This window comes from Trachinotus anak, unplaced genomic scaffold (genome assembly GCF_046630095.1).
Source record: "Trachinotus anak isolate AG129_WGS33_773 ecotype Australia unplaced genomic scaffold, CSIRO_AGI_Tana_v1 ptg000003l, whole genome shotgun sequence".
Lineage (NCBI taxonomy): Eukaryota > Metazoa > Chordata > Actinopteri > Carangiformes > Carangidae > Trachinotus > Trachinotus anak.
In genome coordinates, this window is record NW_027273854.1 from 10,268,841 (window position 1) to 10,295,595 (window position 26,755).

The 26,755-nt window shown below is 44.0% G+C and overlaps 1 protein-coding gene and 1 long non-coding RNA gene across 4 annotated transcripts in view; one reads left to right on the top strand and one right to left on the bottom strand.

Moving 5' to 3' along the window:
- The window catches only part of LOC139615893 (BAH and coiled-coil domain-containing protein 1), a 63,235-nt gene extending 41,451 nt beyond the window's left edge, over positions 1-21,784 (top strand). The window contains 24 exon segments of the mRNA XM_071473550.1: positions 23-222; positions 390-548; positions 1,916-2,193; positions 2,540-2,885; positions 3,763-4,701; positions 5,994-6,163; positions 6,317-6,453; positions 6,669-6,782; positions 9,607-9,721; positions 10,026-10,260; positions 10,401-10,595; positions 11,660-11,833; positions 11,964-12,247; positions 12,917-12,997; positions 13,454-13,502; positions 13,505-13,567; positions 13,661-13,775; positions 14,277-14,352; positions 16,490-16,598; positions 16,732-16,848; positions 16,953-17,114; positions 17,862-19,114; positions 19,223-19,459; positions 19,558-21,784. Coding sequence (XP_071329651.1) covers positions 23-222; positions 390-548; positions 1,916-2,193; positions 2,540-2,885; positions 3,763-4,701; positions 5,994-6,163; positions 6,317-6,453; positions 6,669-6,782; positions 9,607-9,721; positions 10,026-10,260; positions 10,401-10,595; positions 11,660-11,833; positions 11,964-12,247; positions 12,917-12,997; positions 13,454-13,502; positions 13,505-13,567; positions 13,661-13,775; positions 14,277-14,352; positions 16,490-16,598; positions 16,732-16,848; positions 16,953-17,114; positions 17,862-19,114; positions 19,223-19,459; positions 19,558-19,767 — 5,818 coding nt within the window. The 3' untranslated portion in view covers positions 19,768-21,784.
- The window catches only part of LOC139615909 (uncharacterized), a 45,553-nt gene continuing 28,909 nt past the window's right edge, over positions 10,112-26,755 (bottom strand). The window contains exons 3-4 of one of the 3 annotated variants that reach the window (XR_011687784.1): positions 20,565-20,629; positions 10,112-10,239 (exon numbers count right to left, since the gene is read on the bottom strand). This is a non-coding gene — a long non-coding RNA (uncharacterized lncRNA). Of the gene's footprint in view, positions 10,240-15,015; positions 15,341-20,564; positions 20,630-26,755 lie in introns of those variants that run through there. The other 2 variants (XR_011687790.1, XR_011687778.1) reach the window with 2 other exon arrangements.

Sequence of the window (26,755 nt, forward strand, 5' to 3'; positions counted from 1 at the left end):
CTTTGTGTCATCCTGATGTCAGGGATAATAAGGAAAGGGTGGAGTTTGCAAGGATTCACCCCTCCAACAGCTGTCACGGTGACCTCACCTCTCATCTCATGGTCCCAGGCGGGACTTCCCTCCAGTCTGGCCAATTAGGAGATCCTGCTGCACATTCTGCTCACCATCATTGGATGCCAAGAACTGGAAGCCCATCCCTTTGGATGACAGGACACTCTTATGGTAAGAGAATATTACAATTTTTGGAACTTAAGATGATAAATTTGTAGTTGCTCATTCCATCTTTATTGATTTATGTCAGTAATGGTAACCATTGTATATTTGTAGCTTTTTTATTTTTTTAACATGATGCATACATAATCTTAACTGCCATCTTCTCCACAAAGCAGGTATAGGTCATACCGCCCTTCACCAGAATCTGCCCCCAGGTTTCTCTGCAGCCATGCCAGGCCCTCTGCAGCCAGTCCTGCCTCTGCCTCAGGACCCCTCTGCGCAGCTGGTGGTCCTGCCTACTGAGCCTCCAGCTCATCCTGCAACTCATCACCTGGGTATGCCATAACCTTTCTTTCTCCCCTGTAAAGCCAAGCGTATTTATAAAGCACTTTCTGCCAAGTACACACTTGGTTATGTAGTTGACCTCTGCCACGCAAACATAAATCCCCATAAATTAGAAATCCCCATAAATTTCACTAAATTTAGCCTAATTCCACTTCCACTAAACATTAAAACATTGTTATTTTATAGTGATCCTGTGAAGAATGACACACACACACACACACACACACTACAATTCAAACATTTCCTGGACACCACCTGCTTGGTCCAGCAGGAATAGTGCTCTCAGTGGGTCAGGGTACACACACACACACACACGTACGTACACACTGAGCACCACATCAGAGGAAGAGGAAGTGTGAGAGTACGGGAAAGATCACTTCTCAAAACTCCTTGTAGACACGTACTCGGTGAACAGGCGGCAAAATTTAATTAGCTCACAATCTCTAACGGTACGTTTCCTTCTGCACTCCACGGGAGTTTCAGCTGAGAAAGGAAGTGCATCCACAAAAGCTTTCCCACAGGAAACATTTGTGTATCCAAATTTATGTCACCAAGCAACGATTTTTGTAGTGTCTAGGCAAGAGGGGCTGTAGGAACGAGTCAATTTGGACATAACTGAGAAAAAAAGTGTATTAAATACAGAGACTAGAAAAATGCCAGTTTTGCAGTTTTGTAATGTGGGCCCGCCACTACCCAAGGGGGACCTCTGTCATAGCACATCACCCACATAGAGTTGTACTAGTCCTTAAAGTCATGAGAAAGGTTGTCCAACCACAGACATGGGAACTGAGCTTCCTGCTGGGCTGTTTCGCAGACCTCCCTCTGGTTTGGCCAGGCAGGTGGGACGTTTCCTTGAAAAGCCTGCACTGAATGCTCCGGCGAGACAAACATGCATTTCTAGCCCAGTATTTTGGCCTCTAATCAGTCTATGACCATCATCTGTTCGCATTTCGTCATTGTCATGACTTTTTTACAGCATTCCGGCAAATTCTCTAGGCAGTTTTTAAGACACAGCTTTCTGTTCAGAGCAGGAGAGTGGGGGTGTGGGATTACTGTTGCCTGGGGAGATGTTGTTCTGTGAAGTCAAAAATCATTTCTTTTTTTTCTCCCTTTAAGATTTGTCTATGTTGTTACTTTAAAATGTGAATACAATGACTTTTAAATTATCCATAATGGTTTCACTGTTTTGAAATGGTTGTGTGGGAGGTAGATAATGAGAGATATGGATAAAACAATGTGGCGTTCTAGTGTGTTGAACATAGTATTTATGAGTATGAATCCAAAGGAAATGTGTGTATGTCTTTTTGTTCTTAAGGTAGCACCCTCCGTCACATGCCTCCTCCTTTTTTCTCATTAGATGTGATGGAGCAGCCAGGGCTGTGGCCCCCTGTGTATGGCGCCCGGGGCCCACCCTCCCACATGCAACATCCTGCTGTGTACTCCCGGTCCCAGTTTCTACGGCAACAGGAGCTGTACGCTCTCCAGCAGCATCAACAGCTCCAACATCAGCATCAACATCAGCACCAGAGCCACCAGTCACAGCAACCACAACCACAGTCTCAACCTCAGCAGCAGCAGCAGCACAGATCTATGCATAGCATGGACATGCAACATCAAGCCACTCACAATGCACAGGTGATTCTATCTATCTATCTATCTATCTATCTATCTATCTATCTATCTATCTATCTATGATAGAGCAAGTCTGAAGCAGAGTAAGTGAGTTATGAATCAGCTTAAATTCTCACATGACTATTTAATCTATTTTTAACTCCCCTAATATTTCTCTGGCATATGCTGATTTTCTCACAGGGATGAAGTGAATTACTGAATATAGGCCGTGGAACAAGTAGCTTTGTGTCAATGACTACATTGCAAGGAATTTTTTATTACATTGCTATTATGCAGAATCACTTGCTTAAGCTCTTTAGGAATTGTTGGGCACTTACACTACAAAATGATTCCCTTTTTAATGCCATAGATGCAGAAGAGGCCAAACGAGCCCTCAGTTGAGCTCGAGGAACTAATTTCGGAACCCAGAACGTCCAAGCCTGCCAAGCCCTACTCATACAACCCACCTCAGAGGAACTCCTCTCCCCCTGGGGCCTGCGCTGCTCACCTGTCCCCTTGTTGCCGGTCCCCCTCACTGCGACCCCATCCCAAAAGCACTCCTTCAACACCCTGCCCTGCTCCCAGCCCTGCTGCAGCAGCCCCTCACTCACCTGCCATCAGCCCTGCCCCACCCCAAATGCCCAAGGTGGCCGAATCCCAGGACAAGAGAGTAGAAGGACAGCCCCCACAGGACTACCCGGAGTCTCTGGAGCCTGGTAAGCATAAGCAAAAGCAGCTATTTACATAAAACAGTATACAAATCTGCCTAAACGTATCAATGTTTGGCTTAAGTATGAGCTGATAACATCAGATGAAAGCCTGTCAAAGGACACGCTCTTTGTAATCAGTTTCAGATGCCGTTATTTACAGATGTTAAGCTGAATAAGTCTGACACAGCAACAGAAAAATGACAGCGTATTCAAGGATATAGCAGCACCTTGTACATGATACCCAGTGGTGATTGGAATAGCCACTGCTGTTAATAATTTGTTTTTCCTGCCGGTGTTGTCGTTATATGTGTGGGTGGCTGTGTTGGCAAGACCCTGATTGACTGAACAGCTCAAAGCTACAGAAAATGGCTGCCAGCTGAACTGGGGCTTTCCAGTGCTGTTACCTCAGTAATGACTAAGAAACACCTCAATAGCAGCCCTCGCCTCTCCTCCACCCCCACAGGCACCGCACTCTCTTCATCATCATTAATGTCTAGCTAACGGCTGTCGCGCGCGAGGGAAACTGTGTCAGGCGCTCTGATAAACCAAAGGCCTGGCCCACTTCAAATAATGCACTCACACAAGGTTGCATGTGGTCCTCTACCTTCCCCATTGCTGGGAGATTAAAGCAGAGTGGCACTTAATTTCCTTTTCCTGTTTTTCAGCCCTCGTGACCTCAATGGTAGCAAGGGAGATAAGTTCAGAGTGGGCCTGATGTTTAAAGATCTTAAATTTGCATCATCCCTACATGTAATGCTGTCTGATGGTGCTTTCTATGTCGGATAAAATATCACTAAATAGCAAAATAGCAGCATTATGAGATATTTTTGTATTTGAAAAGTTGACAATTGATTTGTTTGTCTACTTTTATTTCCTTCTATAGACTTGCCTCCTGGATACACCTACCCTGCTATTGCCATGGGCTACAGGAGTGGGCCCTCCCCTCAGGATGTTCGACTGGCTGAGCCAGCTGACCTGGAAGCAGTCCAGGTGGAGCCTGCTGAGCATGCTCCCCAGTCTCTCTCCAGCCTGGGGGAGGAGCTAGACTGCCAAGCAGTGGTCAGGCCCCTCCCAGAACCACTCCCACCTGAGGAAGTGGAGCAGGGAGAGGAGGAAAGAGTGGTTGATAGAGTTCTGGAACAGAGGGAGGAGGTGGAGGTGGCAGCCAACTATGTGCCTGGGGAGGAGGTGGCGGAGGAGCAGGGGTCCGCTGAGGAAGAGGTGCTGGTTTGCCCCCCTGCTGAGAGCCCAGTGTGCGAGGCTGCTTCCTGTCCAGTCCCCCTTTCAACAGAGGAGTCTGAAAGGCCAGAAGCTGTCATCACCTTGGAAGAGGAAGAGGATGATGAGGCGGTGGGTGAGGGGAGCCAGGTGGAGCATGCTCAAAAGGTCAACATGCCTGGAGAGCAGGAGCCAGAGCTGCCCACCATCATCGAGCTTGACCCAGCTTCCCCTGCAGCCCCTGAGCCACAGTCCCTGGCCACTGAGGGAGCAAAGGACAGCAAGCAGCAGCACGAGAACGAGATGACCACTGATGATGCCTCAGTGGATTTTGTATGTCTTTCCCCTGTCTCAGCTTCTTCCCCCAGCCCAAGCCAGGCAACTGTTGCTGTGCCCCAAAAACCTCTTGTGCCATGCTACTGGAGTCTGGAGCTGCTGATTGCAGCTGCCTTCTGCACAGACGTACCTCCTTTTCCCTTGTTCCCGTTTAGCACCCCATCAGTAACCCCATCCCAGCCTAACCCCCACCAGGGTATGGAGCTTCTGAGTGAGCTGGCAGATCTGGAGCTGCAACAGCAAAAGCGCACCTGTGGGAAAAGCCAGGGTGAGGGACAGTGGGTTTTCCATTACTCATGCACATTAACATGCACACGGAAACATACTCATATCAGCAGAATGCACTTCTCTCTTGTAGTTTACACTCTTTTCCCCCCTTGTCCACTGAGACAAAGTCCCACTCCCCCCTCAGGCCTAGCCTTGGTTGCTCTGCGTTCCCTCCCAGATACTCCTCTCTATCTGCTGGTCTCAAGAGCCTCTGGTGGATTCTAACATGTCCCCAGAGAAGCTGTCTGCATGCCTGCTTGCCGTTCCTCTTCTTTGGTGTGTTAAAGGCACTTTTATTTCCTAAAAGGCTGTTCTAACGATGCAGAGGCCTCAGGAGAGGGAGGAGAAGCAGGAGGACAGGGCTGAACTACTAGTGAGGGGTGTACACCTCCCGTTCTCACTCCCTCTCTCTCCCTTCCAGCTTTCCTTAGGGAGCTGTCTCACTGTCTCTCCATCCTTCTGCTGTTTGATCCACATGTGTGCGCAAAGGCACACACACCCTAACTGCAAATACACACACTTACAAAAAGGAGAAAGACACACACCAATTGGCATTCCTCTCTCCCAAACACAACATGTTACTGAAAGTTAGTGTGTAATCACAAAAGCAGTCGATGTTTTCAACACCCTGGAGCATTGCCTGGCTAATTAGACCCCATTGTTTTAAAGTGCTTTTAAAAGCTTCCTTGTTTTTCAAAGCGCCATGTGTTTTTTTTTTTTGTTTTTTTTTTTTTCATGCAAAAGGATGTTTTGTGTTTACCACAGCATCCTAATGCATTTAACTGCTCCCAAAAGAGGCTTCTATAAAAAAGGTATCATCTGATTCCACAGTCAGTGATGTTGTCTGTGTGATGCGATACTGTTGACAGCTCAGGGAAGTGGCACATGTTGCAACAATAGTCTTTACCAAAACAAGTACTAAAACAAGTGAAGAGAATCAGTATTTTTTTTTTTTTATTTATTCATGTTAAGACGTAAGACAATGTCATGTTGTGAACAAAAATGTTGTGTTTTCTCCATCTCCAAGACTTGGCTGCAATCCCTGCTGGCTTAATATGCCAAATTTCCCTCAGTGTCTTTGTTCCTGACACAACTGCTGCTGAAATTATAAGCCACATGTGCAAGTTTTGAAGACGAATATGCACACAGAGGCACTCACTTGCACAAAAACCCGCTATCTTTGACACAAGTTTCTTTTGAGAAATGCAAAGAGATTTTGGTTTAGTTGTAGTATCTCTAATTAAAAATGCATTGTCACAATGTGAACTAAATCTGCCCCCTCTTCCCAAACAGAAGACGAGTTGCTGATGTTTGACCTCCAGAGCCTCGCTACCCTGGCCACAGCCCGTGCGCTGGAGATGGGCTCCCAGGAAGACAGCGGTGCGGGTTCAGGGCGACACTTCCCAGCCCGCAAGATCCTCAATTTACGTAGGAAATGCAGCTGGACACCTCGCAATGAACCAGTAAGGCTGCAACTTTAGTGTGCCATTGTTAATGTAAAAATCCTATAGGGTTTTAAATAAATGAATAAACAACACGGGGAAGAATGTGTTGTACTTGAAATTGTTAAAGTTGTTTTTAATGTTAAAAATAACCACTAATGATGTGTACTTCAGGTGTGCCCGGCCAAAGGTAGCATGGAAACAATGGACGGTCCAGAGCTTGCAATGCGTGTGAAGTTGGCTGAGCTACAGCGTCGCTATAAAGAGAAGCAAAAGGAGTTGGCCAAACTTCAGAGGAAGCATGATCATCAGTGAGTATGACCTTGTCCTTCTTTACCTCTAGCTTATCTCCAACCTTTGCAATAAAAGATTTGAAAAGTAATAAAAACTTTAAACACCTTTGCTTGTTCGCAGGGGATTCCTTTCTGTACTCTTTGCTGTGCCAACCTTTAGAGTTTAGATATGTGTAGTATCTCAAGAGTCCCTATCTGTCTGCTTGTGTGTTGACATTTGTGTGTGCAAGCAGGAGGGAGGAAACACCTCGCAGCCCGGCGCGACGTGGACCGGGGCGGCCGAGGAAGCGGAAACCCACCCTCACCACAGGTCCAGTGTCCTCATCTGAGGGCCAGAGAAAAGTCAAGTGAGTATCAGTCGGCACATCTCTGCTGGCTGGATATAGTCCAGTCTTGCCTGATAAGCCCCTCTGTATCAGCCTACAGGGGCTGCCTCTCATTGGCATAAACAGGAAATGGGAGAATACAGCTGAACCATTCAAGGAAGTCCACTTGAACCCTTTCTAATCTAATCAACACTTGCGTTAATTGGTACAAAATTGGTGTCACTTGTACATATGTCTGCTATTATAGAATATTTTGTGCATGCTTGACAGTAAACTATAATAATACCTATAAAACTGCTCATAGCTTTCATTAGGTTTCAACCCAGCAAATTGTTAACCACAGTGGCTTTACTGTAGTGCATGTTGAGCTTAGCTGGGCAGGGTTTTGGAGGGGGGGGGGGGGGGGGGGGGGGGGTGTGTGCTACTGCTGGCTGGAAGGAGATGACAGGCAGAGGATGTAATTAGAGTACTGTGAATTCTCCTGTAATCTGTCCCAGCAGCAGGAATGTGACACACCACTGCCATTACAGCCCCACGGGGTCACCAGGGGTCCAAAGGATAATGTGACGATCAGACAGTCCAGGCAGTCAGAGATTAGCTGACATTTAGAGCTTTCATATAGCATGTGTGTGTTTGAGAAAAAAAAAAAAACAATTAGTTGAATACAGTAAGATGAACAGCAGAAAATGGAAGGGGGCAGATATAAAAGATTGAGGGATATTCAAGAAACAACAGCCTTACTTTATTTCAAAATGTGTTGATGACATTTTAAAAAGTGCAAGCATCAGCCTCAGTGATGCAAGGGCTACCATTGCTGTTTGGTGGTGGTGGGGGAACTGATAAACCAAAAGGGTCTAGGGGATAAAGGTTTGCTGTCAGGCTTCAATTAGCCCTGTCATCAGGGTTTGGAAAAGCTTAGAGCATTAAATGTCACCTCACAGCACTCTCTCTCCCTCCATCTTTTCTTCTCTCTTATTTTCTCATTGTGGTTTCTGGGCAGCGGTCCATAGCATTCCCAGCTGCCCCTCCGCAATGTCACCTCCACTCTCCTTCCACCCGTGTACCCCTGCCCTCTCGGCAGGCCAGCACTGATCGGAGTGGGGACATTGATGCTGGGTGACAATGACACCCAAATGAAAGGGTAACGGGTCAGGGCCCTGCAGCGAAGTGCAGTGGAGGGAGGGTTGGAGGGTGAGACATGTGGGTAGTGGGGTATTGCACAGGCCACAGTACAGTAAACTGCAGTCTGCCTCTCTATTGTGTTAAAATTTAAGCCACAGCTAGCCACAGCTCAGGTACTTTTACTTTCCAAGGCAGCCAGGGTGTACTCCCTCTTGTGTCTGTGGATGTGTGTGTGTGTACATGGCAGCAGAGAATGACATGACACTTCTGAACAAGGAACAGGGAAGCAGACTGGGGACTGATTAGCCCCATGTTGCGTTACATGGCAGGGTTATGTAAAAACATGCACTGCACCTGCCACTCATACCACTACAAGACGCTGACGCTCGGGTGCTATGATGGAGGGCAGTGGGTCAGTGGGTAACAGCCCAGCCTTTTAGTGTCTCCTTCCTTATCTTATTTTGGTTGAAGCGCTGGGAGTGCGTGTGGCGCTGTTTGTGTGAGAGATGCATTCAAGCCTCCCGGTCTGTGCATTCTATGCATCTGTGCAATTAGGTATGGATACAGCTGTGTGTTTATGAGCATTTATGCAGGCATTGTTTGTTTTTGTGCGTGCCTGTGTTACTCCTGTGGGTAGAGCACTGGAGTCCTTTGTGGGGCTGCTTTGATTAGGAGGGAACGCTGGAGAGAACTACTGCTCGCCAGAAAACCCTGCTAATCAATTCTGTTTAATTAGTCACTGTGCACTCAGCCCCACCAACCCCCCACAGAGGGGAGGGACTCTGTCACATTGTGTTTGTCAGCAGTGGAAGGCAAGCCGTGGCGGGATCTGCCTCACAGGGACAACTCACACTTCACTGCCACCTCTGTCACTCGCCTGTCAGTCAGTGGGCAGACAGTCCAACTCCCAGACAATCACCTTCATTCTCTTCATGTTCTGTTACAGACGGGCCCTGACACACTCTGATTATGAGATTTACACATAATCAAGGCATAGGGACTTTGCGTTCCTATGCTGAATACACACACTTGATCCCAAAAAAAGTGTGGTTACAGAATTTTATGTGGAACAATATGAAAAAAAAGAACTAACATGAAATTTTGAATATACTTTATTTATCTTTGTCACATTTAAACACTGCTTACTCTGTAAATTTCCTAGGCTGTATGCACACTAGGAGAGAGGAAGTTAATCTTTTGTTTGAGCATGGCCTGGCTCACGTCGGTGTGGTCTATGGGCAGCCTTCCAGAGGGAAATTCAAGGGCATTTGGAGTGGTTGGCCTGTGATGTTGCTCAGTGTAGGGGAAAGAGTGTGCCACTGTGATATAAAAATGCAACTGGAGAGCTATGATATTCGCTGAGAACAATGGAGCTGCATACAAATGCAATGCCTTCCAACCATTCACTGTATCTTGCTATGCAGTGCTTCACAGGCTGCGAGGGCCCTCCCCAGATATAGCGTTAAGGCTTCTTATGCCACACTGCCCTCAAACAATCCCAGGTTCCTTGTTAGATCCCAATTTTTCAAGTGTGTGGTTCAGACACTGGGCTCTCCTTGTCCTTTTTGTCATTCTGTTCATCAAACAGAGAAAGGGGAGTTATTAGATCCCACCGAGAGGTGACTCAACTCTGTTTTCCCCTCTGATGTACTACCCCCTCTTTTTCTTTCAAACCACTGCCATTCTTCTCTAATGAATGCCTCTCCCTTGTTTTGACTGGCAGGTCGATGGGGGCGGGGCTTGCCCTGTCGCCTGAGGATCTAGGAAGGGGCGGAGACAGCCAGACAAGGAAGAAGAGGCTGTCCAGTCGAGGCTTTGAGCGACTTAGCAGCACACAGGTCAGGGTCCCCTTGTCCTCCTCCCTTTTGTCCTCTACGCAATGAGAAATGAAAGAGGGCACTCTTTCTTTGTTTCTTTGCGTTTGATATATTCTTTTGTTGCACACTATTTCTAATTAGGTGCTACCCTCAGGAGTCAAATCCTCTGCTCTCCATATTAATATCTTTTTCATTGGGGCTTCTACTACTCCTTTTTCTTCTCTGTGTGTGAGCAAATGAGAGTCCTCTTCCTCTGACGTTCTGACGCTTTTGCGGCTGCTGTGACCGGGAGTGTAAGCGGCTCTCTCATCTCTCTCTGTTGCAGCAGATAAAAGCGCAGGGTTGCAGAAAAAGCAGTCTTCACAGCGTCCTCAGCTCCAAGTTGGCTAGTGATGTGGCTCAGCTTAAACAGAAAGCCCAGGGTAAAAAGAATCTCTCAGGGACTGGCTCCAGGGAGAAGGAGGTTTCGCCCTGCAACTCCAACCCCAAGCATGGACACAGAAGCCAGGGCACAAGCAAAGTTGAATCCCGGCGAGAGTCTGGGGGACAAAGTGACACAGGTAGATAGTGGCAATCACAATATTGATTGTGCCTCATGCTGCTTTGGTCATTCATTCAGTTACACACAGTTGAATTCATAAAAATGCACCAACAATTATTAACATAGATTTGAACATGATTGGTTTTGCAACTTTCTCAGCAGCCAGTGTGGACAGTGGCCCCCAGGAGAGCTGGACTGAATTGGTGCGACGTGGACGTAAAAAAGGATCCACCACCCTGACACAGGGTTCCTCCCGTCTGAACCAGCCCAGACCGAGGGTTCTCCGTGGCCAGAGACAGGAGGCAATGGTGGAGGGAGAGAGCTCCCCTGCAGAGAGTGACTCATCTGATCAAGGTGAGCCAGTGAATACTGAGTTTGAAATGAGACATATACAGTGATAGATAATGAAACTGGCCACAGCAACCCGCGACTCAGTGGTAAACATTGTCCTCTCACAACAAGAAAGCGCTGAACTTAATTCCTGGCCTTGACCCTTTCTGTGTGAAGTCTGCATGTTTCTCTGTGTTGGAGCTGTTGAGTTCTGGCTTCTCTCTTTTCCTCCCACATAGACAGACGTGGGGTGAACTGGGGATTTCTAATTGGCTAGCTATGAAAGTGTTATCTGAGTGATTGAACAACCACCTGTTAAGGGTGTTCTGGGTGGCTGAAAAGACTATAAACATTAACCCCACACAGAAATACAAAATGAGTTCAGTGCTTGAGGCACATTCAACTTATTTCAATTTAAGAAGCAAGAAACAACCCCTGATATAATTATATCTGACCAGAGAATTGCTAACACATTAAATCAGGTATCACAAAAATCGTGCAATCATGCAATGCAGGCACGATTTTTGTTAATTTGTAAATCATGTTAAAAACAATCACAGGTGAGGGAAAAGGTGTTAGGTGTGCACAGACATTCGACACCTCAGTGATCTTGTTGGCTGATCTGGGCTAAATGTGCAGCCACAGCTGTGGACACTTGCCTGTGAGAGGCTTTGACAGCCCTGGAGACTAGCTGACTGGGCCAAAGAGCTGCTTGAGAGAGTGCAGTGACAAACACACACACACACACACACACACACACACACACACACACACACACACACACACACACACACACACACACACACACACACACACACACACACACACACACACACACACACTCACTCCCTAGCGTTGTAGCATGTGGGTTCACACCAGGAAATACCACTGAGGCAAAGCACTTCATACATCATTTCTATGAACAGTTAAAGTATTTACTTATATGCTAATGGGGTGCCTGTGAAATGATGGGGAGGAAGTTAAAGAACCTCACTATTTGGTAATGACTTCAAGAGATGGATCTGATAAGTAAAGTGAGTTCATAAAATCTGACATCTCTATGCTATATTGTTTGCTACCTCCATTAGACGATGAAGAAGAGGAAGGCAGTTATGATACTGATGAAGGTCAAGACTGGGGAGCCCAGCCCCCCAGAGATGCCACTTCTAGCTCATCTGTGACAGGTCCGAGTCCCTCATCTGTTGTAAAACTGGAGGCCAATCAGAAAGCCAGGAACAAAAAACAGAGACAGGAGCTTTATGGTAAGACTGTCCTTAGCAACTGATTTATAAGTGAACAAAGCTGCCCCACATCTTCATGGGAAGCATCTGTTTTGTGTTTTCCCCTCCTGGATCGTTAGTCTAAGACTGTTTCTCTAATTGAACTGCACAGGCTCCCAGAGTCTGTCTGGAGCAGAGGGGGAGGTTAAAGTGAGGAAGAAGACCCCCTGCAGGATGGGGCTGTCCACTGCAGTTAAAAACCACCGCGAAGATCACCGGCCTGAAGGGGTTAGAAGGCCATGTGGACCACGGCCCAAGGAGCCTCGGTGGGGCGGCCTTGGGACCAGAGGCAACCGCTACCGAAGGAGCATGGGTCTGGCCACCTTTCCGACCACAAGTGAGAGGCTAAAGAGGGCGACCCGCAAGAGCACCATGTTGAGAGGAGCAATCAATAAGGTTAGAAGAAACTAGTCTTTATAGAAATTTTGATTCCCTGAAAGGCTAAATACTCTAATTTGCTAACATTTTCTATGATAAGAAATTTATACAATAAATAGCGATCATAAAAGTATGAAAACAAATGTCTTGGTATGATATACCCACATTTAAAAAGTGGTTTTCGTCCATCACAGCCTCTGAGGAAAGAGAGATACATTTTTAACCATAAGCATAAAAGCTGCCATAAATAATAGGCACTATGAATGTAACTTGCCACTAAACAGTGCTGGTTGTTTTGTCACGCGCACATGAGCATAATAGTAAAAAGATGAGGGATACATAGATGAAAAATTGTCTGGAGTTTGAGCAGAGCCTGGCAGGTATTAGGGATAAAATATTTTGATAACTTGTACACACAAAATTTAAATCATACCCACAGTTTAATTAGTGAATGTGAATTAAAAACTTGATTTAATAGCCCTCACAAATTAGAAACATGTCCCCTCAAATAACTTATTTGTACCCTTAAAGGACTTAAATTGTGTACGCCATTACGCATATAAATTACCATTTGCGCAAATAAACTTCGCACCCATTCCTGCCTCCCCCTGCACTTGCTGGGACCATAACTGGAGTACTTGTCTAGATATGTCACAGACTCACCAATCATCCTGTCAACTTTCACAGAGGAGAAGTTGCTGGTCGGTAGGGGCCCCACCTTCACAGAATGAGGAGAGCAGCAGGGGCCGAAGGAGCAAGGACCAACAGGTACCAGTCAGAGTGAATTTTTTAAAAAACACACTCGATTCTCACTCAGGAAACCAAGTATATGCAAAACCACCAAACAGAATCTGTTCTGGTGATGTCTTACTGTCCTAGAATTCTCAACCCAAGGACCATTACAGTAGAACTATTAAAAGTACTTAGCACATTGCACATAGCCCAACCTCCTGCTGAGTAATCTTAGAGGAGGAGAGGAGCAGTGGGAAGGGGGAGGTGGCTAACACCTTCTGCTGTGACAGAGTGAAAAAATGTAAGAGTAAAACAGCTACTGATAGGACATGGTACAGGCACTGTGAAGTCCCCTGTGGTTAACTGCTACTTTGAGTGGCATGCTAAACAATTTCCTCTTTCTTCTATCACACTTTCTATCTTCACATTAATTTTTGTTTTATCCATCCATTTATTCTTCTGTCCATCCCTTCTGTTATCTGTTTTCTACAGTCAAAGGGAAGAGCAGTGAGTCGGCTGCTGGAGAGCTTTGCAGCTGACGAGGCAGCAGCTTCTCAGAGGAAGAGGAGGACAGCAGCTGTTCATACAACAACAAAAGCCCTGAAAGTAAGAGATAACACTGGATGTCTTGCAACAGTGTTTCAAGCTACAGGTGGTTTCAATGATGTTCTAATACTAATTTTGCTTTTCCTTATGTAGTTCCTAACTGTGTCCTGACCAAAGAACTCTTAACTGATGGACTGAAGGTGCTGATCTCTAAGGAGGATGAGCTTCTCTATGCTGCCAGGGTCCACACTCTGGAGCTCCCAGACATGTAAGCACATGTGGGGTTGTTCAGGCAATGTTTTTCAATACATACAGTACGTAGATGAGGAAATGGTGCAAGTAAACCTTCTGCAAAGTGACATATCTATGTAGTAGCTGCAGCATGACAAGAACTGGCAGGCAGTCAAATTAATGAATTATCCAAAAGGCTAATGTGTCCTTCTAGACATCAACCCACCATAAAAGAAATCATGCAAACAAGGTTTATTGGCACAGGCATCTTTCCATCTTTTGCATGAGAGGACATGAAGTTATCACCAATTTTTGCCTCTTTTTATTTCTCTTCACATCTTTATCTTTCTTCCTTATATAACAAACCCTGCATCATCCCATACCTAGCTCTGAGTGTCAATACTGGCTCAAGCAGCAAAGAGATGCTATAACAACAGCAGAGTAGGAGTAACATATGACATGGGATCCAGGCAAGTATAATACAAGCATCCGAAAATAGCCTCAATCTTTTTCTCTCTCTGCTGTGCTTTTTCTTTAGCTTTAGCATTGTCATCGATGGTGAAAGAGGAAACCGCCCAAGAATCTATTCATTGGAGCAACTGCTACAGGAAGCTGTAAGTTCACCCTGCTGCACCAAAACATTCTTTGTTAGAAGAAAAGCCAGCACTTGTTTGGTCTTCTGAGTCGCGCAACACTTCTATTTCTCTTGAACATCTTTCTCACCCTCGTTTAATTTCTCCATTGCTTTCCAGCCTTTCTAAGGCTCAGCCAGTCCCTTTGCTTTCTCTCTTGCAACCTCCTTTGACTGTCTCTTAGGTTCACTGAGGCCATCTAAACCTCTTAAGTGAATATGAACAGATAGGAGGCAGGATCTTTAGGTTTGTGTGTGTTAGTGTTGGTGAATATCTGTTAAACCCAACTGTGTGTGTGTGTGGGTGGGATAATCCCACTAACACCTGGATCCATTCATGTTTTTGAGTTTAAATGGGAGATGGTGTGGACTTTACATTCCTACTGGCCAAAGTAACAAAGTTGTTTAAAGGCTCAGATTGAGACAGCATATGAAGAGAAGCTAGCTAAAGACGACCTGGAGTGATGCAAACGTTGTCAAGCTATTATAAGATATATATTTATTTCACAATAACATTGTTCACCCTTTAGTTTGTTTATTTTTTATTTTGCACAGTACCTGGGGTGGTTGACTTTTCCAAGACCACAAGATAATTTGGATTTGTAATTCTCACTCAGTTTTATGTTAAGATACAATTACAGTTTACCAAAGTCATCTCTATAATGGACATAATTATATATTACAGAAAGCACAACACATTCTTGGCTGGTATTCATTTGCATTTAGTTAACCTGCACTTCCTGGTGTGTTTTACATCCAGAATGAAGTGTTTGTGTTTACTGTAGCAGGTGACCTTTGTTCTACATTTTGACTGAGAGGATACTGGTGTCTATGCACTAACAGCTGGGTCAGTCAGCGCAAAGTCGTCATTACCCACATCTTCTCCAACTGTGGAAATAAGTCTCCACAGTTGCCAAACAGGGCACAGGACGTTGTGTTTGCACACAATGGACTGTCCCAAGATGATGACCCTGGAAAAGGAGAGCAGAGTTTAACTGGCATGATTGTGTCTTGGATTACTCATAAACACGGCGATAACTGTGCTGGGACCTTATCTTACATGATCTTGAGATCATCTTAAATTATGAATGATAAAGTAGTAATTATTATAGCGTGACTCAAATTTTAGACTAGAAGCAGCTGTTATTAAGTTATTAGTAAATACTGGGAGAAACCCTATGTTTTTTTTTTTCCACCTCTCATGAAACCTATGTTCAAAGTTAATTGAGACTAATAGTGTATCACAGGTGCAGATGATTCAATCACACTTCTTACTTCTGATTTCCTATTACTTCTTGTTTGTCTCCACAAGATTAGGATTCATCAGGTTCCTACAATTGAAATCTCCCCCTCAAACATACTGTACGGGAGTCCTTTTGTTATCTGACAGGCTTATCTCCTGCTTCTCTCATCTATGTAAACTTGTTCATATGATCAATGTTAAGACGCTCCACAAAACCTCCTCAGTGTTGTTTTCTCTTCCAGAGGTTCCACACCAAGCAACCCTGGCAACTTAAGTCCTATATAAACACTCATCGGATAGCAGCTGGTTCTAATTATGTCATACTCTACACTTTTCTTGTCTTTAAATTAGTTCAAAAGCCATTCGTTTGACTCTGACACCAATACTCCAATTTTCACTGGGCTCCTTCTCCCTACCCCATGCACACACTTCCACCCCCAATCCCTCCTTCACCCCTCCACATCCACACCTCATCAGTCAAAGGGTCCCTCGCCATGGCAACAGTAAATGAAAGCAACCTGAAAGAGCCCCCACTGAGTGGCGGATGCTGGGGCTGCCTGCATTGTTGGAGGGAAGATCTGGCAACCTGCAATCACAAGCCCTCTATTCAGGCCCTCTTTAGTATTACTCAGCAAGTCAGGATTTACTGCATCATGGCTTCCGTTCTTTTCAGCCCTGACTGGCACATTGGCATGAGATAAGTGCCGCTTGGAAACGTGGCACAGTGGCTTCCCATGCACAATGCTCCATTGCTCTCACACTGTTTGTATGTATGTGTGTGCGTGCGTGTGTGTATGTGTATGCATGCATGTCTGTCTTGCGTGTGCTTGTGTAGAGCCTGTAATGAATCTTAATTATATTTTGGTCTGGCTTTCAGGTCCTGGATATACGTCCAGAGTCAGAGGCTATGCTCAGTGAAGGAACCAGGGTGTGTGCTTACTGGAGCGAACGCTCACGCTGCTTATATCCAGGTTATGTTCGCAGAGGTGAGACATCAACTTTTTCCATCTCTCTTTTCCTGTGCATCGCCTGTGTCTTTATATTGTCTGTATGTTTAGTTGCATGCACATACAATCGTTTTTCAGTATACCTGAAGAGTGGCATTTTTGTCCCTTGCAGGTGGGTCATCTGATGAGGGGAAGCAAGGAGGAGTGATGGTAGAGTTTGATGATGGAGACCGAGGGAAGATTTCTCTCCCAAACATCCGCCTCCTGCCTCCAGGATACCAGATTCACTGTGGGTGTTTGCCCTCTTTGTAACTGAGAATTTTCCCATTCATGTTGCACTGTATTGTCCACCTGTAGCTAAATGATAATAATCTTCGACCCCTTGTCCTTTAGGTGGGGAGCCATCTCCTGCCCTTCATGTACCCAGTGGGATAACAGCCAGGAGAAGCTCCAGCCTGGAGCAAGCCCCAATCAGTGACAGACCATCTGACAGACTCAACACTATCAATACTGTAACCAACAGTCAAACTCTAACTGTTCACAAAAGAAGACCAGGTAAGAATAAACAATGAATGAACAACGAACAACAACAACAACAACAAGTTAATCATTAAAAATCTAAATTTTCGTTATCATTTTTTATCTGCGTGTTCCAACAAAACTTTTAAGCTATAATGTATAATGTTTACATGGAGTGAAACATTTAAACATAAATGCCATGTTTTTATAGCTGCACCATTACATTATGCAGAAATATTACAAACATCTCTTGTAATTTCATACAACACTTCTCAGTTTAATCTAACATGAAAATTGTGAGTTTTTTTATTAGAATTTAAAAAATACATTTCAGTGTGTTTGTACACTGTTCAGATATGCAATTCAACACAATAGCCTTGCAAAATATATTATCTTTGTGAAGTTTATAATGGTTAGTTTTTGTTCACACTCTTGTCAGAGAGGTGTTAATTTCTGTTGGCTGTGCTTTCTTATTTTAATGTTGTTTTGGAAGTATTCATTATATTGAGTGGTATTTCTAACTTTGTGCCTACATCTTGCATATAAATTGAGGGTGGGGTATTTACTTAAGAGTTGAATCAATACATCATTGACACAGTGTCAACATAAACTGGGCAGCAGTAGATTTACAACAACAGGACATATTGTGGGGCGTTGTGTTGGACGGTGTCTTTGACAGAGCAGATGTAGTCATTGAGCTAGTCACTGCACAGTATGTACACAGTCTTGCTTAATCATTTTGAAAGTATTGCTAAAACATATTACATGTTTTTGTCATTCTAGGGAGACCAAAGGGCTCTGGGAAAAAACAAAAGCAGCAGCAGCAGCAGGCTGAGAATGCCAGTAGAAATCCTTCACCTTTCCTGGGCTGGCCCTCATTGGCTAGCACCAGGAAGAGGACGTCCGACAATCTGTTTCAGCTCAATGGGGCACCAAGGAAGGTCTTGAGAGGGAAAGAGGATGACCTGTTCCCCTTGCCTCAAACCCAGCCACTGGCCTCCATCCCAGCAAAGGGCCTTTTCAGCAGCAGCTCCTTTGAGGTGGACTCCTTCAGCAGCATTGCAAATGGCTACTCCTCCTTCTGTACTCAGTCTTCAGGGCCAGGTCCAAGTTTATCTCTGGGCCCCAGAAGTGGGCTATATGGCCAGAAGCGCAGGCCAGATGAGTTGGTTATGCCAAGAAGCAGGAAGTCTGGACAAGAGTTCCTGGTAAAGTTAGATCATGAAGGCGTGACTTCCCCCAAGACAAAGAACGGCAAGGCTCTGCTGTTGCGAGGTGGCTCTTCCAGTTTGAGTGGTATGCCCAGGACAGAGGCATATTCTCATCCGGTCCTGTTGGTTAAAGACAACAAAAAGGGCGGTGCTTCCAGGGTCGAACTTCTCCTGAAAGGAACCACACCCCAAAGAAAGCCCTCACCTTCTCTGCGTCTGGGGGAATATAGTGACTTGGGCTTCAGCTCTCACAGAGAGTGTCACAGCTCCTACTCTGATCTGGATGATGAAGAAGAAGAAGTCGAAGAGGAAGAGAGGAGGAGGGCTGCACTGGCAGCAGCCTCAGGAGGACTAAGGACGGCTGGCCGTTTCCTCTCTCGTCTCTCTGTCTCCTCCTCCTCTTCTGGTTCTTCCAGCTCCTCCTCTTCAGGCTCTCTCTCCAGTTCCAGCCTGTGTTCCTCTGACAATGATTCATCCTATAGTTCAGAGGATGAGGACAGTTCTACACTAATGCTGCAGAGTTGTCTGTCTTCCCACCGGGGGCTCCTGCAACCATCTGAACCCTCCACTTCTTCAAGGCCACATCAGCACTCCTTTGTGGCCAAAGCTGTGGCCGTTTCCAATGCCAAAGGAGGCCCCGCTGACCAGATGTCCAACAGCAAGTCTTTGAAGAGGAAAGAATGCACCAGCTCCACCTCTAAACCTAAGGAATTCATGAAGAAACCCCGGATGCTTCCAGATGACACCTCATTTATTCCAAGGCCCAAGATGTCTGCATTTCTAGCAGGACGACAAATGTGGAGATGGTCAGGAAACCCTACACAGGTAAGAATGGCCATATTTCTACTGCATACAGTTAATATAGAACATCATAATAATCTAATGATAATTCATTATCAAAGAAGATTTATTAAAGTGTCTGGTTTTCCATAGAGGCGAGGTCTAAAGGGCAAAGCCAGGAAGCTTTTCTATAAGGCCATCGTACGAGGCAGAGACACAGTGAGAGTGGGAGATTGCGCTGTCTTCCTCTCAGCTGGACGCCCAAACCTCCCATACATTGGTCGAATTGAGAACTTCTGGGAATCCTGGACCTCCAGCATGGTGGTCAAAGTCAAGTGGTTCTACCACCCTGAGGAGACCAAGCTAGGCAAGAGGCATCGAGATGGCAAGGTAAGTCTAAGGTTACAATTTTATTGAAATTCTTAATTGGTATTTATAGCATATGGAACTTTTCAACTGACAACTAACCCTTTCTTTTCCCTATCCAGCATGCCCTTTATCAGTCGTGTCATGAGGATGAGAATGATGTTCAGACAATCTCTCATAAGTGCCAGGTGGTAAGCAGGGAGGAGTATGAGTGTCTGACTCGCATTCAGAAGCCGAACAGTACCTCCTCAGACCTCTACTACCTGGCTGGGACGTATGACCCTACCACTGGTCAGTTGGTCACTGCTGAAGGGGTTTCCATCCTGTGCTGAGCCTCCACGAGGACACTACTGAAAGACTCCTCTGGAGAAAGAATAAAAGTCCATGACTTTACCTCCAAGACAGTCAAGCCTTGGAAGACAAGAAGTGCTCCTTGGGTATGCCTCAAGGACGCATGGACTAAAGGTCAGCACCAAAGCAGGGCTGTCTGAGGTTACACACTGGAGTCTATTGGCGTCTAACCTTATTAGAAGTGAAGGGGATGTCCATAACTGGTTGATTCTTTCAAGAAGAATAGTAGAAAGTCTGGGTCTTCCTGGGCATCACAAAATTCAATAAGTGGCGTTTCAATCGTCAAACTAATCTCTTTTTAATAGATTCCATGTGATTGACAGCTTCATAACTGATTTTAGGACTCACGCATCCAGCTCCTATCATATGTCACCAAAGGAGAGCTGAGATTGCATTGGACTATGGAAAATAACATGAGGCTGAATAGCCTCAGCGGACCAATTCTTTATAGGTAGCCTTACCTGAGGGAATGGAAACGAAAGTGAGGCATGGGGCTCTCCCTAAACCTCTTCATTCCAGGGAAGTTGAAAACATGTAAAGGATGTAAAGTTGATGTCTGTAAATACTTTTAAATTTTCCCAATCAAGCCATACACTTCAGTACCTCTCGCCTGTCTTAACTGTTCAGGTGTACATTGTACAGTTCAATTATTGTATTGTTGTCTGTTGTCTATATGTACATAAAAGCTATTTTATATAGGAGTTTATTGTATATATATGAGATGTATCTTTCCATGTTTGCGATTGATTTATTTTTATATGGGTGTAGAATACATTACCTTGTTTTTCCTTTGCTTTGGGGAGTCAAGATTGGAGATGTTAGTGTTGCACTGCATATGCCCTGCTGAGACAGACAGAGACAGACAGAGCACAGACAAAGACAGAGGGATTTAGACTACAACAGGACAAGACTCACTTTCTGAGAGAAAGGGGTCATCCTGTTTTAAAAAATAAATTAGGTCAAGTGGCTTTTGGTATAAGTGTTCTGTTACTTTGCATTTTTGTTATCCTATTTAAAAAAAAAACAAACAGAAAAAACACTTTTTATTTATGTACCTCTCAGTTGGTCATCATCACAAGGCAGATCCCACTGGACTGCAATCACGGGTCACAAATGATTGATGAAATGAAGAGTAATGATATGAGTATACCGTTATGACACAATATTTGTGTGTGATGAGTGTCCTGGCATCACTATAATCGTGTCCATACAAATCAATTTAGAACAAGACTGGGTCTTTTAATGAAAATGTGTTAAATGTGCATTGCACTCATGAATGCATAATTTAGCACATTATTACTTACAAAATACCAAAGTGTCTTTAATGCATTTATTTCCTTTATTTAAATTTAACATATGTCAAGCACCTGTACTGAACTCAAATCAGAAATCACTGGCAACTTAGAATACTTGTCCTTGCATATACTTGCATATATATTGGCTTTGCATTGTGACAATGGTTTCTTGCACATGTATCTGCAGTTTTGTTTAGTACAAAAATATGCAGCAAAAAGGCCACCTGGGAGTGTGACTATGAAGGTCAAGGTACTGACAAAGTAAGATGTTGAGTGCTGACAATTTGTTGGAATTAGTCTATTTTAGTTTCATCAGCCATCTGTGTCTATTTTGTACAGTACACGCACATACTCAATGCTAACTGTGAAGGACAATCAGATTCACAAAGCAATGGACATAGAGTAGGTTCACTCAATCTGAAAATTACTTAAGTTTATTTAATTTGTGCCAAGTACATTTTGTCTGTTTTTTGTTTTGTTTATGCAATCCTGAGTATTCTTTGTTCACAAAGTTTTATTTTGTTCGCCAACATTTTATTTATTGTCAATGTTGCTGTTTGTTCATGCCAAGAGCGCTTTATGAGAATGTGACATTGTTTTTCTTGGTGTGATGTCGCATTTGCATTTCTTAAATAAAACTGGTCTTGTAGAGGCCATCTAGTGAAAAGAAATAAAGCAACACTGGATTCTTCTCATCCACAAACCTCTGTGAATTAATTCTATTATTTTGCCTCTGTCCCCTTCATCTTACTGCATCTGTCATTTCACAGCAACACATTTATGTTAAACCCAGCATTTTTACACCTACGTCACCTATTTACAAAATTTATTTCACCAGATCTAAAAACAATTATTTTGCTCTGCTTTAAACTCCAATATAACAAATTTCCAAAGCAGTGCAATATTACCACATTCACCAATTAGAGTGTGCATGTGTGTGGTATGAATGTGAGAATTAGAGAGGCACTCCTTGCTGTAGGTGACAGAAACAAACAGGGTGAGATATGTCAGAGGGTCCCCTTAGAGTGCGGAATAGACAGATTCAGTAGAGTTATGTAATGTGACTAAGATATTGCCTTTGAAAGAAAGAAGAGTTTTTGTCATTCAAACAGACACAAAATTGATAAGAAAGAGACAGTGTTTCAAGAATAGATTTACTCATTTAGTTCACATGCATTGGTACTTTTTACCCATACATGTCTAAGGTATGGTTTGTTGGTATTTTAAAGGAAGAAAAAAAAAATCATGATGTTTATCTATGAACACAAATGAAACAAGTTATCAGCTGATCAAAATCAATTGACTAACAATCTCCAGCAGTCAAGTCAACCAGTCAGTAAGGACTCTATGACAAGGTTGCACTGTTTCTCCCTGAACCATCCCCCAGCCTCCACCTGTTCTAGTTTCTTATTACTAGACGTGGTGATAGTTGCTCTTGCCTTGTTGCGCATTATGTATATCACATATCTCAATTAAATGTGTGTTCTGGGCTCTACTATTTATACCCCTTAGGGAGTTTTAACGTGCTCTCCTTAGAATTTTGAGGCTACTTGGATTCATTTGTAAAGCACCATCAAGCACAACGCCCTTTTTCTGCCAAATTCTTTTATTTGTTGTGATAAATCCTTTGATGTAAGTGTCTCTGGCTGAACTAAGTTTATGTGAGCTTTGAGTTCTTTAGTAAACAGAGACAGATCTGTCACAGCATCAAATAAAGCCTGCTGGGTTTAACTGTCAAGCTCTGTAAATATAATGTTGACTAATTCAGAGAGAGCTGTGAATTCTGGTGATTCATGATAAAGGACATTTTTCTATTTTATTTTGAAATGAATTAGTTCTTTGTTGGTGTATCTGTGGGGTGGTAGAAAAGCAGGAGATTGGTCCAAAACCTACCTAAAACTAAAGTTTTGTCCCAAACCCTTGTCAGCATTCAGTGTGGTAATGTTTTAAAGATTTATAATTGTGTAATTTCTGTATTTGTGCTGCAATTTTTACACATAAATCTGTGGTATTTGATCAAGGTTTTTATAGATATAATGAATACAAAACAAAAAATCTAAGATTTTATATAAAATATACAAAATAATAAAGGGATTTATTTATATACATATATATATATATATATATATATATATATATATATATATATATATATATATATATATATATATATATATAAGTTTGAATGAAGGATAGATGTAAAGGAGGGCCCTCTCTAGTGGAATACAAAGCACTTCTGATTTTAACTCAAAGACACAGTGTACTATCACAAATTTTTAGTAGCGCACAAAATGGCAGCAGCAATGTGTAACCTTCTCTATTCAACGCCTGGAGCAGCAGGTATATTCCTCTATCCCACCACACCACTAATAACCTCAGCATCTGTCCATTTGCATACATGTGCATCAGCTTGGACATCTCCGTAACCTGAATCAGTGAAATAACCACTGGCTAGGCCTGAAGGAGACACAATATGGGTCAGTGACCTTTCTCTGCAGGCCCAGGGGTCTTTTTGTTCTGCATGGAGCTCAAGCACTGCCACCCCTCCCCCTCATGCCCAGACAGGGGCTAATGGGCACATCAGTCATCTCCAACAGCAGCCCAGTGAACACAAACAGAGCTGTTTACCACCACAACCTTTTGTGTTGACTATGACCACTGCCCCGTGTCCGAGCCGGGGCCCTTCCTGCATCAGCAGCATCGGGGTAGGAGGAACTCTCCTCCCCACTGGAGCTGAGCACAGGGTGAAGAGTGAGTGTGTGGGGGTGTTTAGGTTATTATGTTTTGAGAGGGTTTTGCTTTATTACCCCTCTGTGCTTCGAGATACACAGTCAAGATAAGAGCCATCAGGGATTTAATAAGGACAATTTAAGTTGACTTAAGATATTTTTGAACCAACCAAACATGCTGTATCTGTGGGAAAGATAAGGTCACTAAAACAAGTCAATGCACAGTTCTTTATTCCTTTCCTCCATTGGATTTTAAAATCTACAACCTGGATTCTGCTGCGTCTCACTCAACAGACCAGTCTGTCTGCCTTACTTTTCAGTGCCTGTCTGGTTCAGCTCGCTCAGCATCCAGACTGTGTTGCTCAGTGTCAACAGGAGGAATGCTTTGCCGCACAAATATCTACACCTCATAAATGTCTCACCCTCTGCTTGACCCTGTCTGGCCTCTGACTATGAGGGGGTTGAACAGGGGACAGGCAGCCTGGTGTGTGTTTGGGTCTATGTGTGTGTGTGTGTGTGTGTGTGTGTGTGTGTGTGTGTGTGTGTGTGTGTGTGTGTGTGTGTAGCAGTAGGGTTGAGGTGAGGTCTGGGGTCTTAACAAGGTGCTGGGAGAAGAGAGCAGGACAAACAGATCACTCAGATGTTGACAGCTTCTTCTTAAAGAACACTAAAGCACTGATCATATTTTTTTTGTTTGTTTTTTCCTTTTTTTTTTAAACATCAATTACGAAGCATTTGCAGCCACTGTGAAATAACCTCATCCATACTGAATGCTCTAGTAATGCAGAGGCTTTCAAGCAATTCCTCTATGGAGTTACGCAAAAGTGCAGCATCAGTGTGAAAAACATAGAAGTCTTTGATGTCTACATTTGGATTTATACAAACATGGAAGAGTGGGACTTTCAGATGAGAGAAATATGGAAGGGTAGTGTACATAAAAAGTGCAACTGCAAAAGGGAAAATTATATTAATTATTAAATTAATTATATTAAGTTTAAAGCCTTTCAAGCATGCAGAGTGGAATGCTTCCAGAGGGGCATTGAATGCTGTATCAGCTGCTCTTTTCAAATACCCACACTTTCACGTAAAGATTTCCTGGACTAAGGACTAACGCTGGACACATATGCCAAACCCCAATCAACTCACTCACTGTGCTGTGTGTTGCTTACTGTGGCCCAGATCCAGCCATGGCACCCCTAATCCATTTCTCTGTTGCTCATTATTAGTGGATTGTAAAGATTCTGTATCAGCTATGCTAAAAGAGCTTTTCACAGTATTACATGGGATTACTGTTGCTCCTCACTGCATATGTTGCTCACAAACTCGGATGTCGCCACCCTGTTTACACAGCACTGACAAAATAACAAATGCGTGACTCATTATCGGGGTCTTCCCTCTTTTTGTTTGTGGGTAAGATAGTGTCACATCCTCTTTTATCCAGAAATCATCCCTCTGACATTTTCCATGTCTTACTTTCTGTTGTGTGATACAGCAGTTGTGTGTCTATAAATGAATGAACAAGGAAAATGAAGGAGTGAGAGGTCCAGAAAAGAGAAATCAGCGTGAGTGCACAATTTAAGGAGGATGGTGCACTCAGGGGTAATTTCCCTGTGAGAGTTTAGGTTTAGAGAAAAGGGGATTTAATCGCCACATGGTCTCAAACTACCTCAGATTTGTATCTGGCCTAAACTGCTCACTCTTAGCGCATTTATCCAGCTTGGCAGCAATTACAGAATACTGCATAATCAGGGGGTGGATGCAGTTTGTAAATGGGTCTCTGATTCCAAAAGATCAAATCTTTCTTAGCCTCAATTCTGTGCACATGACCTAACTGTGATAAAAAAGAAAGATGGTGGTAGTTCAGTATTCAGCTGAGGCCGTCTGCACAGTCAGAGGGGCTGGTTGTCACTTGTCGTTCCTAAACTCACCTCAACATCTACATGAGTCTGGATTTGGTCTAATATGTATGGATGTTTTCCTGTGTCCCTTCTGTCGTGTTATGAAAATGATACTCAGCCAACAGCCGCAGATGTTCTCTGACTGTCCACAGTACTGACCCAACAATAGCAGGAAAAGTTACAGCCTGTAATAAAAGGGGTCAGGTGCCTTCTCGTTCTATCCCATTTGTAAGTGCCGTACAGCTGGAAACACTCTGGTTCTCATAAATAATGAAGAAAAGCCTTTGGCCCTCTTAGGAGGGAGATCAGCTGTGAACTCAATAAATTAGTTGCACCCAAAATCAAATCAAATTAAGGCATGTGGTTGATAATTAACCCATAGACTAGTATTGCTTTTTTTAAATGTGAAACACTAGGATTGGTCTCCACTGCAGAACGCATGATTCTTGTCTCAACTCTTTAATCTAATTAAATATGTATCTGTCCCATCAAAATAAAAATACACAGGTCAGGTATTGTATAGGAACTGAGGCTGGAGTAAAGAATTACTGTTTTGTTCTTTCACAAAACACCCTCTTTTCTTTTCACATCTTCCTGTGTTGAGGTGTTTGTGCATTCTTGTGTCGACAACCCCTCCATCGAGTTCTCCAGGGTGTTTACCCCCTCTCACGGTAGCATGGAAGCAGCTCCCACCATCCCATCTCTGTTTACATTGCTCTTCTCCACTATTTACTCTGTGCCCCAGCACCCGGGCGCACCGCGCTCCAAACAGCTGTTCCATTATGGAGAGAGCAGGCGCTTCCATCACACTACGCTGCCACACAGCGCTCTCTGACAGCCCACCATGGTCACTTACATGATGACTGCCTGGCTCCTCTGGCACGCCTGCCATTGTTGCCATAAAGCTCAGTCTCCTTAAACACCAGAGTGGCTTCTGGGCTTGGAGTCAGTCAGGGCAACTGTCAGAGATTGTCTTCAAACCGCAAGACAAATTTGCCAAGTTCAACTTTTGATTAAATGTCTCTGTATGGGATACAGTTCTGTGGT